The sequence below is a fragment of the Rhincodon typus genome, chromosome 10 (genome assembly GCF_021869965.1).
Source record: "Rhincodon typus isolate 14 chromosome 10, sRhiTyp1.1, whole genome shotgun sequence".
In the NCBI taxonomy this organism is placed as follows: domain Eukaryota; kingdom Metazoa; phylum Chordata; class Chondrichthyes; order Orectolobiformes; family Rhincodontidae; genus Rhincodon; species Rhincodon typus.
Window position 1 is genome coordinate 53,654,853 of NC_063341.1, and position 13,544 is coordinate 53,668,396.

Sequence of the window (13,544 nt, forward strand, 5' to 3'; positions counted from 1 at the left end):
CTATTATAGCTTGCAAAATAGCATTGTACTAATGGTGGGGAATTTTAATGTTCATATAAGATAGAAACTTCTGATAGAGATCATAATACAATTACATTCCATATTAAGTTTGAAAGCCCCCTACTCCAGTCCCAAATAAGAATTTAAATTAAAACAAAACCACTATTTAGGTATGAGGGGGTGAACTGGTTAATATTTATTGGTTAAGTAGACTAAAATATGTGGTGGCAAACATTTAAAGAAACAATCAAAATGTACATTGAAATATATACCATTAAAATTTTATAAAAAGCTGAATGAGAAACATCAGTGTTTTACAAGGAAATTTGAAATATTAGCTTAAGAGAAGACCAATGATCTTGCAAAGAATCGCTGTAAGCCTGAGAGTTTAGAATACTTTAGAAACCCTGGGACACAGCCACTAAAAAGGCCCTAATAAGTGTAAGGAATTTAAGATAATTGATATCAACAGAGGAGAAAAGTGTTGGAGAAATTAACCAAAAGCCAACAAATCCGCAGCACCTGCTTGTCTGTATCCTAAGGGGTTTAAAAGAGGTAGCTGCAGAGATAATGGATGCACTGGTTGTAATTTTCCCAAAATTCTCTAGATGCTAGAACAGTGCCAACAGATTGGAAATTAATGGATGTAACACCTCTACAGCATTCCAGGAAGGAAGAAGTTAGAAAAAAACTGCAGACTAGTTGTTGGGAAAATGATAGATTCTGTAAACTATTTCTTAGCATGTACTTGGACAATCAAAGTATGATCAGAAAAATTCAACACGGTTTACTCTCTGTTGCTGAGATGATGTAACAAAAGCTTTGTAAGCAATCTAAGCCAAACAGTGATTTGTTGTGCCATTCAGTTGCTTCTTATGTAACAAAACAGTTGTAATGCAATATTAAGTCACTTCAGCATTGCAATTATTACAATATATCATAAAATTAAATATATTCTCATCTATCACCACTGACATTATAGGCTTTAGGCAAGTCAATAGATTGCTATAATCAAACAGTATAACTTCAGATATGTTATTTATTCAAAATATATCCCATACACAGTTGCAACAGCAAAAAGTGAAGTGTTTTTAAAAGTAGCTGTTGCATAATTATCTGTCGATGTATCCCACAGACAGCGGCTCACGATTAATATTCCCTGATCATTGAGCTGGCCCAGCACCACATTACACACCAGCTTGTATCTAGGGACATTGATATCCTTCATTTTCAACCTGATATGGTCTGTCAAACTCTGCACTAGCTGTACACATGTTACAGGGTTATATTTGTTGTTGCCCAAGTAGTTTGACAGAGTTCCCTCCAAGACCTTCTGGACCTTGTAGGGATCAAACTTGCAGCCTTCATCTGGCTGGGATTTGTATGTATTTTCACACTTCACTTCCCTGATAGGTTGATACAGAGGCAACCCAGAGAAACTGACTTGACCAGAGGTCATCCAGCTCAGGGAATGTCTTTTGCCTTGCATCATTGAGCCTTTGCGAGAAAAGGATGCATTGACATTACTTATAATAGAGCTCCTTCTGGAAGGAACATGAGATCTTCCATCTATGTTCTTCTGCTGCAGATGATGTTTGCTGGCATGCACATTCACGGACTGGGTACTTCTGTGAGTGGAAATGGAACTTGTATGAGGGCACTGTCCCAAATTGTGCTCAGATAAAGCCTGATTGAACTGAGCTAAAGCCTCTTGTGATAAAGGCATCTGCTTGGCGGTCATATCAAACTGTATATTGATCTGTCTAAAGGGAAAAAGATAAATCAACTTTTATTTAGGTTAAAGGCTTTAATCATCTTTTACTTTTAATGCACTTTTATCTCCTGTGTTATTTCTTGTCTGAAAGAATTGTACTTCTAGATCACTGTCAACACCAGTCTTGAGCATTTTAAAAAAATATAATGTCGGCATAGTGTGAATCACTCTCTGCTTTGTCTTAAGACTTAACCTGCACTTGCTTCTTTCACAGAGTCTAAGTTCAGATTGGTTCTAATTTTTTCTTAGTGGCTTTGATGTTACCAAGCACTGATTCCAATTCATAACTAGATCACTTAGCTGGGGGTGGGGGTGGGGGGAGAGGTTAATGTCTGGGAAAAAATCCCACTCCCCCACAACTCTCTGTCAAACTGCAAAGAAAAATAGGAAAACAAACCACAGGACAAAACATGCACGTTTCAAGGGCAAAATTTTCTAGCAAAACTGATGATTCCTATCCATTGTTTGGTTGGTACTGAATAATGAATGATCAGAAAGTTGTCAAGTTCAATTAATCTGATCAAAACCAATATTTGAGATGATCAAATGACCCTCTGTAGCCATACGTTAAGGGGAGGGAGAAATGCAATTAATTAATCACATTTGCTGTTCTATATAATAATTTAGCAACAGCTTTCATAAATAATAGGGTTGATTGCCAGCTTGTGTATCTTTCCAATAAGCCTGACGGTCAGCCCTACTGAAGGAGGCAAGAGGAAACCGTTACAGTGCATTTCCCAAAAATGTGGACCAATCCAATTGGCTAGCATTTGGAAACAAGGATGGCAGAAAAGACAGATAGATGGTCATGGTGATATGACTGAGTATCTCAGTTAGTGTTTAAGATCAGGAGTAGTAATAGCCAATAGGGCAAGGCTATTCTACTTCCGTTTGAGCAACTGCCATTGGGACCTTTTAGCTGAGATTAACAATGCTAAAAATCAACAAAAAGAATTGCTGGTTCTTTAAGAAGGTTAGAATATGGGATGGAAGTTAAGTTGTCACTCAGCCTTCACTATAAAATACAAGGTTTTTTATTTTTTAACTACCCTGACATTACAAACCATCTTTCCCAGCTTTCTTGGAAATAGATTGTATGTTTTAACCAATTTAATACACTGCCACATTGGGATGGATAAGGATCTGTGATGAACCTACAACTTGGATCCACTTTCCTTCTGGGTACACAGTCTCTTAATTCATACAATAGCTACTTTTCTGCCAGAAAAGAATGACTCACAAATATTACATATAACATGTTTGAGAGACTAAGTTGTAATTTGTATTATCTTTGCTCCTCACTGATCCCATATTTCAACTGTAAATGTAGCACAAATTGCATTATAAGGCATCGACCTGCTACGCATGTTGCCTAAGGAATGATTCTTGGTGAAATATCATTGTATCAGCCCTGGCTCAGTGTCAGTTCTCTCATCTCTGACTCAGAAGCTCATAGATCCCTATCCCTTTCCTCTAGCACTTCGGTTCAATATCTTAGTCATTAGGCAGCACTACATTTGTTGGACTTACTATTTTATGGGTGAGATTTTAAATTAAGCAAAGTCCTGTACACTCTCTCAAATGGACATTAAATATTCCATGAAGTTATTTGAAGACATTGTAGAGAAATTCTCCTCGTCAGTATTTATCATTCAAATATCACCATCAAAAGCAGGTCATATTTCCTTTCATTTTGTGGAACCGTGCAAATTGACTTCTATGTCTGTTTACGGTGACTATTTCAAAAATAATTCATTAGCTGTAACATGCTTTAGAATATCCTGAGAATGTTAAAGGTTATAGATGAATGTAAGTCTTTACTTTCTGTCTATGTTAGCTGTTGGAGTGAAACCAGTATTGCTTAAAAGTGATTTAGGTGAATAGAGTATTACAGTAGAATCAGATATCAAAATTTTTAAGCCCTGTTTAATGGCTGGGAACCAACACAACAACTGTGGCGGAGGAGAGAAACTGTGTCAGCTGTTCCATTGCTGCTTTATCTACATCAAAAAGTGGCAATGAATGAGGCCTACTGATGATGCATGGGAAGCAAATTCATTATGTGCATATGCAATGTAGAGATTTGAGCAGATCAATATTGTCTCGCAGATTCTGTCCCCCTTTCATTTATTTTTATTTATTTTTCAATAATTAATCTTGCAAAACATTCATCCACTAATTGTTTCAAGCTGTGTGCTTTTATGTTTTGGGGTAAACCAGTTGATACAATTGCAGTTTTTCCAAAATGAAAGAATGTGGTTTGTCGGATGAAGGAAGAATGTTAATTCTACAGGCATCTTCAGGATGTTTGGCAGACAAACATAAAAGGATAAAACTAAAATGTTTTTGATACATCTAAAATTGTAGTAAATATTTAGCTTTGAAGAATGCACATTGATGGCTCATTCATAATGCAAATGAATTATGCTGTTCATAATGTGTACAAAACCAATAATGAGGACATGAGTAAATTATGGCATGTATAATTGGGCTGCAGCATATCCATCTAAGCAGGATGCCGCTCAAATGCCAGAGGAGATCTGAGTGGAGTCTTTCCCATTCCCCTCAACAGGTCCATTAATTGGCTACCTGTTGCTGCCACTGTTCACTTGCCTCTAGCATGATTGCTCAGAGGCTGAAATGTGTTTGGCCACCGATCCAACATCAACTTTCCTAATTGCTCTCCTGATCGTGCCTCCCAACCTACCTCCATGCTCTGATAAGATTCCACTCAATGACAGCTGGCCTAACTGACAAACGTTCCTACTTCCGTCATATGAGGTTTCTTGCAAACTGCTTCATGGTCGTAAAATTGAATAGATTTCTTCAGATGGTAGACGTAGTCCAACTTGTCTTCACCCATACATTTACACGTCTAGCAGAGTTTTCTGGATATGGCCAGACTTGATAAACCTGGCCAATATTCTTTTCCACAATCAGGATTGCTCAGGACAATTATAGTTGTCCTATTGCTGCCTTAGTTAAGGTCAATTCGCCGAGTACAGATTAAGGATTGAACTCGAGATTCAATTACCGCTATGCTTGCTTTACTGAGTTAAAGTTTAAAGGGTTGCCAAGAATATCACAAACTTGTGTATATCAAAAGAAACTAACATGTTCCAACAGGTAAAGAAAATACCTCAGTAATGTTTTAACTTGTTTATTTGTTCAGCAACCTCAAATTACTGATTAGAATTGAACTGAAGAAACTCTGTCAACCTAGCAATTCATGCCAGACCACTGAACTGCCAGAACGTCGAAAACTGACCCTGGTGTTGATTCTAATGCAAACCCCAGGTTTGCTGCATTTGTGTACTGTGAAGTGGGCAGGGAACATGGAGGTGAAATGGTGTCTTGTGGAGTAGCACAAAACACAGAGACATCAAATCCACAGTCCATTTTACAATCCACCTGATTTTCTTTCCTGTTAAGAAGAAGGTAAAACACTTCACACTTTGTGACCATCCATTTTATACTCTCAAAGCACAGGAGGGTTTCAGCTACACGGAGAGGCTGAATAGGCTGGGACTATTTCCCCTGAAGAGTCAGAAGCTGAGGGGTGACCTTATAGAGGTTTATAAAATCATGATGGGCATAGATAGCGTGAATAGACAAGGAAATAAAAATTCCAGGGTAGGGTGTCCAATACTAGAGGGCATAAGTTTAAGGTGAGAGGGGAAAGATTTAAAAGGGACCTAAGCAGCAACTTTTTCACATGTAGCCTTTCTCTCAGTTATGTTTCTGTTATGGCTATAATACCCCAATCCCCAGAGCCAATCCATGCTCTGAGCTCATCTGCCTTACCAGTTAGGCCTCGTGCATTGAAATAAATGCACTTTAAACCAAAAGCCTTTACCCTCCCTTTACAGTGCCCCGGCTATCCTCAATAGTAAACTTGCCTTGATGGCTAATGTATTTTCCCCTGAGTTCTCGATGGCCCCTCTTATTCAGACACCCACCCCCCCCCCCCCCTTCCAAACTAGTTTAAACCCTCCTGAGTAACACCAGCAAATCTCCCTGCGAGGATATTGGACCCCCTCCAGTTCCAGTGCAACCCATCCCTCTTGTACAGGTCACCTCTACCCGAGAAGAGATCCCAATGATCCAAGAACTGAAAACCCTGCCCCCGACAGCAGTTCCTCAGCCATGCATTCATCTGGCCTATCTTTCTATTTCTATCCTCCCTGGCACGTGGCACTGGGAATAATCCGGAGATCACTACCCTTGAGGTCCTGCTTTTTAACTTCTTACCTAACTCCCTATATTCATTTCACAGGACCCCATCCCGTTGTCTACCTATATCATTTTTTACCTATGTGCACAATGACCTCCGGCTGTTCACCCTCCCCCGTCAGAAAATTCTGCAACCGCTCAGACACATCCATGACCCTGGTGCCCGGGAGGCAGCACACCATCCCGGTGTCTCTTCTGCGGCCACAGAATCTCCTGTCTGTCCCCCTCACAACTGAGTCTCCTATCAGTATCACTCTGTCTGACTGCACCCTTTCCCTCTGAGCCTCAGAGCCAGTCACAGTGCCACTGACCTGACTGCTGCTGCTAGCCCCTGAAAAGTCATGCTGACCATGTTCCCAAACCAAACTTGTCCCAAATGCCTGTGTTTAGTCCATATCCCTCCCAACATTTCCTATATATGTACTTTTCCAACTGTCTTTCAGACATTGTAACTACCTGCATCCACCACTTCCTCTGGCAGTTCATTTCACACACTAACCACTCTCTGTGTAAAAAAGCTGCCCCTTATGTCCTTGTTAAATGTTCTTCCTCTCACCTTAAAAATATACCCCCTAGTTTTAAACTCCCCCACCTTAGGGAAAGTACCTGTGCTATTCACCTTATCTATACCTCTCATGATTTTATAAACCTCTACAAAGGTCACACCTCAACCTCCTAAGCTCCAGTGAAAAAGTCCCACCCTATCCAGCCTTTCTTTATAACTGAAACCCTCCAGTCCTGGCAACATCCTGGTAAATCTTTACTGAACCCTCTCCAATTTTATAATAATCCAGTTATAGCAGGGTGACCAGAACTACACATTATACTCCAAAAGAGGCCTCACTAAATCCTGTACAACTCAACACCAAGTCCCAATTCCTATATTCAAAGGCAAGCATGCTAAACACCTTGTTGACCAAGCTGTCTACCTGTCATAATATTTTCAAAGAATTATTTAACTGAACCCCTTGGTGTCTCTGTTCTACGATGCTACCCAGGGCCCTACCGTCAATTGTAATAGTCCTGCCTTTGTTTGTTGTAGAGAAGGAAGACTGTTCAGCTGTCTGAACACTGCAGCTGGACAAAGTGACTCCTTTGAATTATTCATTCATTGTGTCATAGCAGACCCACACAGCTTAACTTCAAAATGGTTAATGGTTTTAAAATCCAACATCCAGGAGTTTGGCCAGAGGCAGTGAAGGAAAGACAATTTATTTCCAAGTCAGGATGGTGAGTGGTTTGGAGGGAAACTTGCAGGTGTTGTTGTTTTCCTGTATCTGCTGCCTTTGTCCTTCTAGATGGAAGTGGTTGCAAGTTTGGAAGGTGCTGTTTAAGGATCTTTGGTGATTTGCTGCAGTGCGTCATGTAGATTGTATACATTGCTGGTACTGAGCTTCATTGGTGAAGGGAATGGATGCTTGTGGATGTGATACCAATCAAGTGGGCTGCTTTGTCCTGGATGTTGTAAATTTTCTTGAGTACTGTTGAGACTACACTCATTCTTGTAGCACTACAATCATGGTATCTACTCCTTCTGTCTTCACAGGGTCTATCTGGAGTTCCTTCTGGTCCTTTGTCCACTCTCTGTATCAAGGCCTCCATTGTTGTGTTGGAGAATCTTGGAGTACAATTTTATTCTATTGCACTATTTTTCATGGTTCTTCTCAGGCAAAGGAAAAAGAAATTCTGTCAGATCCCTTCAGGTGAGGGGGAGGCTCTGGAATTTGAATTCAATGGAAAATAAAAATCAGGAATTAAGAGACTAATGATAACCATGAAACCATTGTTAATTGTTGGGAGGGTAACTGCCTTCTTTGCCTGGTCTGGCCTACGTGTGCCTCTGGCCAACTAAAGATGTGCAATAAATGCTGGCCTCGCCAGTGACATCCACATTCCTTGAATGAATAAAAAAAGTTGTTTTATCTGAGCTTCACTCCATCCATCAGTCACTCCCTTCTTGTGCATTCACCAACCCAGAGACAAAGATCCATATAGGAAAATACAGATAGTATCATTGTTTAACACACAGCACTGAATGACGATATTTGACGCAACTCACATTGTTTGGCTCCCTAGTTTTCGCCAATTAACGCTACTACCCTGCTCTGTGAATCTTTTTCCCTTCATGTATTGTCAAACTCACCTTAGAGAGTTAATGTTGAATTTGCTTCCACCACCGTTCAAGCATGCATTCCAGACATTACTGCACAGAGATGTATTCCCGTTTGTCACCTCTTGTTCTTTCATCAGTCACATTAAAATCTCTGTATTCTAGCTAATTGACTCTTCTTTCACTGCAAACAATTTCTTCTTGTTTACTTCATCAAAACCATTCATATTTTGACCACCCTATCAAATCTCTTCTTCTTCATCTCTGCTCTCAGAAAAACAACAGTGTGTCCATTTTTCTCTCCATAACTGAAGTCCATATCTCTGGTACCATTCCAGTAAATTCTCTGCAACCTCTCCATCGTGTTGACATCCTTCTTAAAGCATGGTATCAATAGCTGAACACAATACTCCAGGGAGGCCTAACAAATGTTCTATAAAAGCTAAGCATAACTTCTTTGCTTTTGAACTCTATTTCTCTACTAATAAAACCTAGGATAATCTATGACTTCCCAACATGTCCTGTCATCTTCATATATATACACTGCTGAAATTTTCTGTTCCTGTTTCCCTTTTAAAATCATGCCATTTATTATTAATACACAGTAACTGGGTGAAGCACTAAGCACAAGGGAAATGGAATGAGGAGTGAAAGCACAAGCTTTCTGGGTTCAGTGGATGTCAGCCACAAACAATAAAGGTTTCTGTCTCCAATCTCTGGGATTGTGCTCTGCATAGAAGAGTATTTACCAATCCCATGGAGGTATGAAGGCCAACCTCAGAGGACATGAAGCAAATAGTACAGGTCATGATGGAGTCTAATGCCATCCATTGCAGCCTGCATGCGTAATTGGAAGGAGACAAGCTAAGGTTACCCAAGCAGTTCAAAAAGAAGGCTAGCCTGCCACAGACTCGGCTCCAACAGATCCACAGTTATCTAATCCTGGCCTTAACCATCCTCAGATTTAATTGTCCGTTTGTTGATGACTTACCTGCGACTGTCAAGGCCTGAAGCTGTGTAATTCCCTCCTGGAACCTCTCAGGATCTATATTGCTCTTTCCTCATTTAAGATGCTACTTAAAACCTGTTTCTGCGGCCAAGCTTATTGCCATATGGCTTAATATCTCCTTTAGTGCTTGGTGTCATATTTTGCAATATAACGGTTCTGTGCAGCATCCTGGGACGATTTTTCATGTTGAATGTACTAGGTAAATATAAGTTGTTATTGTTGCCTCAAGCAGTGAGTCACTCAGTCCCAATGCATGCTGTATTTTGAAATGCATTTACAGTTATGTAGGCAAATACACCACTCAATTTGCACACAGAGTAATGCATGATTATGATCTGCTTCCATGGTTTTGGTTAAAGCAAGATTGTACTTGATTTAAGCTGTTAACTTTAGAATGCAGGAGTAACTGATGACAACCAAGAACGGCATGATCCAACTTTCTTTAAACATTTGTGTGATAAAGGCTTTGTCTCACCTAATTCCCTTGACAATACATGGATAAGTTCAATGATAGGAAAGGTTTGGAGGGATATTGGCCAAGTGCAGGCAGATGGGACTAGTTTAGTTTGGGAACAGGATCAGTGTGGACTGGTTGGACCGAAGGCTCTGTTTCCATGCTGTATAACTCCATGGTTTTATCTGAGGTTCTGAACCTGGCTAAATTGTGGACAATAACAAAGGGCATTGTACCTTCACTTTACGATTCTCAATGTGTAGCTTTTAAGAAAATATTTACATTCTGCGTGAATGTCTATAAAAAGTTTGAATGCTGTAATATCAAATCTCTTTCAACAAAGTTAAACTGCAAAGGAAAGACAATTGCATTATTCATCAAAAGCAATGCATTTTACTTCAACTGTGCTCTACAGATAACAACATCTTTTCAACAAATGTTCGTGATCATTTCATCCACTTGTAGGGAAATTTGTAACTTAAAATTAAACTCTAATTGGGTAGGAATTAAATACACGAAATTGAAACTGCTTGAAAAATATATTTACCATCAAGGGAGTTAAGCAGTCTTACCCTAGAAAGAATGCGAAGGCAACAAATCTCTGACGATTTTCTGCAGTCCAGGGTAAAAAAGAATTAAGACTCTCCTATAACCATACGTGATTTTGTGACCAAGGTACAAGCAGTCCTGATGAAAACTTTGGCTATAATGATGTTTTACACTTCCATACGGATGTTATCAGCTCTCTTTAAGCCTTCTAAAACGACTGCAAAAGGGAAAAAGAAAAGTTTAATCATTCTCCCAGTGCCTTTACCACCTGATAAACGACTGACCATTGATTGAAAGGCTTATTGCACCATTGCACCACATGAAGTGAAGTGGACTCAAACTATTGAGGCAGCGCAGATCTGGGCAGCTTGCCATCTGTTCATGTTTCCAAGGTGACGACTTCAGCCCTGTGACAATTTTTTCAAACAATATTAACTTTTGTCATAGTCTAAGTTGTATCAGGGATAAATTTTATCATGTCTAACATGTTTGATACCAGTCCCCCTTGTACATTTGACAAACATTACTATTCTTTTAGTTCTTGGTATAGTTAGGGAGTTCGAGAAACATCTCATTACTAAGCTGGTTTGTTTCCTCATAACTTTATCTATAGACAATTTTTAAATAAACATTTTAGTCATAATTTAAGTTTTTCACATTCTTTGTAAATTTATCACTGTGCCTCTCCTTGCCAACAAGATAGACAGAAGAACTTTTCTCAGCACTCCATTAATGCTGCACTATGACTGGTGTCTAGACATGTCAAATGTGATATAGAGCAAAACCTGACCTCTGTCTCATATGTTCCCAATGGTTAAGAACTTACTTTTCCAAGAATTATGGTTCACCTAAATTACTTTTCATTGGCATGCCTAATTAGTGAGTTTTGGCAAGCTGTCCACTATAACAGTCCAGACCAATCCTATCCATAACCAGTCTCCACACAGATTTACTTTCCAGAATTGCTCATTGAACAACGATGACAAATTGGCCCCATAATGTTAAGGCCAGGTGTAATACTGTTACTGCTCCCTCAGCTGAGATCTGCTTGTTCAACACATACCTAAATCCATAACAGTGTTTCGAATAGGATAGTCTATTTCTGACTGACCATCCCATTGCTCTGGATATCTTTTGTATGAAAGAAATAATTATGTTGAAAAGCTATAGGTGATGGAAATATTTGGACTGAGTCATATTTCTGTGGCAAATAGAGATGTATACGCAAATTTCTGCATATTACTGTAGACATGTGCATCATCACAATGCTCATTTAATGACTCCATTCGGTAGCTTTTTGAATAATGTTTCCAATTTAACTTAATTCCCATCTAAAAGATGGCAAGGAGAAGGAACTGCTTTTCTCAGGATAGTTAATGTTTGAAATTCTCTTTCCCAGCGAGTAAGGTAGACTGTGTCATTGAATATGTTCAATGCTGAGTTAATTGACAAGGTAGTCAAAGGTTATGATGAAGGCACATTAAGGTCACTAGCAAATCAACCATGGTCTTAGTGAATAATGGTACAGTCTTGATGGGTCAAATGGACTTTTCCTGTTCCTATTTCTTATGTACATGCGATCTACTGCAGGTCCAGATGCATATTCACTTGAATTTTTTCGGAATTCCTCAGACTTGAACATAAATACTAAGCCTCATTGGGAGGAAGGAAATATACATTTCTAAAACATTTTTTTGTTAGGTCAGTCGTAAAATATTTTGTGGAATGAAATATTGTGCAATTTCACAACTGCACTGCTTTTAAAGTATTATCTTATAAGGCAATTAAACACGACATCACAAATGCTAGTCTCATTGATAATGCAAAAAGGATTGATGAGAAAATAAAGACTGAAAAGCAGGCAGAGAGGTCTACTTTCTAAATTTGGACAAGTTTTAATGCAGTCTTACAATCCACTATAAAAGTAGTAAACTAGACAGCAATGTTTTCTCTGTTTGGTTTTTTTTACTTCACTTGCGGGCTGTGGGCATCATTGATTTCCATTTATTGACCGTTTTCAATTGCCCTTGAGAAGGTGAAGCTGTAGGTAGGCTCACAATGCCTCAGGGAGCGAGTTCCAGGATTTTGAGCCAATGACACAGTGTGTAGTTAAAATAAGCATGTTTAATTTTGCTACAGTGTGTGAACTGAACTGCACCTGCACTTTCTGCAGGTGCAATTCCACATCTACATTTTTCCCACTGTGGATTCAATGTTTCTACCAGTGTAAATACGCTAATAAACCAAGTATAAAAGATTGGATCCAACCAAATGAAGCAGCAAACTAGTTCTGGATATTTTACTTATTTACTTAAAAAGTGCCTGAAGCCAAACAGGATTGTCTGTGGAGGGGACATTCTTCACTAATTTGTGGCATTTGATATTGCAAAAGTATATACATTATCATGATCCTGACAGGAAGGTGCATGATAATTAATGTCCACTATTTCACAAGGTGTTACAAATGAATATATCACCAATTGAAACACAATTATTTTGCTTAACTTTAGCTGTTATTTAAGATAAAATAAACTCACATCAGGTTTCATCAATAAACAAAAGACATTTTACAATTAACAAACATCCTTTGACAAATGGAAAAATAGGTTATTAATTACTAGTATGTACGTTTAAACTATATCCCCTTTAAACTCAAATATTGTTTCACAGATGGGTCATACAAGATTGAGCAGTTCTGCAAAAATATCATGGCTGGAAAGTATAGGCAAAAAGGAACAAATTCTGTGGATTAGTAAATTAGTCCAAATCACAAGGGTCAAATGAGGTGATTTTCTCATAACTCGTGGTAGTGACATCATGTTGTCGACCTCAGAAGATCCTCAACTTATTAGCCAGTCAGTTGGATCTAGCTCTTTGATTGAGTTAAAAGTTCTTCTCCTGAGAGTCATTGAGTGCTGGTTTTCTTCCACTTACCAGAGGCAAAGGAAAGTGAGAGATCTGTCTAGCTTCTAGGCGTTCCTGAGCTCTGAGTGAGAGTCAGGTTTGTGACAAACTACAACATAAGTATCGAAAAGCTGTTATTGCTTTCTTTTCAACCCAAAGTAACTGATGCCAGCTTGTCTTATAAAAAACCAAATTCAGCTTCTGAAAAGCACACAGTTCCATTTATGATCTTCAAGTTATAAAAACACTAGTTCATTCTCTGCAACATGACAATGTCCGAATTCCCATTTTTCTCAGTTTATAGCTCGAGAAAAAGGATAGTCATTACCATATGTACTAAACAAGATATTACAAAATCATAACTACATCTTTTTAAACAGTTCAGTTTGAACCAAAATAAGACCACAATACAGATCTACGTATGCTAAGGAAACATTGGAGCTTAACACATGCCAATTCTTACTGATGAAATTTGCTGGAATACTGTACGAGCAAATGTCTCCTAAATTAA

At 38.8% G+C, this 13,544-nt stretch overlaps 1 protein-coding gene across 3 annotated transcripts; it reads right to left on the bottom strand.

The window, feature by feature from the left end:
- Nucleotides 1-218: 218 nt before the first annotated feature.
- LOC109913302 (dynein light chain Tctex-type 5) lies at nucleotides 219-10,432 on the bottom strand. Of its 3 annotated transcripts, none has more exons than XM_020512790.2 (2): nucleotides 10,153-10,432; nucleotides 219-1,763 (listed from the first exon to the last, which is right to left on the bottom strand). In XM_020512790.2, the coding sequence occupies exon 2, from the start codon at nucleotides 1,739-1,741 to the stop codon at nucleotides 1,040-1,042; it is 702 nt and encodes a 233-aa protein (XP_020368379.1). In that variant the 5' UTR covers nucleotides 1,742-1,763; nucleotides 10,153-10,432; the 3' UTR covers nucleotides 219-1,039. The 3 variants fall into 3 exon arrangements, with proteins under 3 accessions (XP_020368379.1, XP_020368380.1, XP_048458245.1); XM_020512791.2 differs by having other exon boundaries at nucleotides 10,128-10,432; XM_048602288.1 differs by lacking the exon at nucleotides 10,153-10,432 and adding an exon at nucleotides 4,482-4,574.
- Between the last annotated feature and the right edge of the window lie 3,112 nt (nucleotides 10,433-13,544).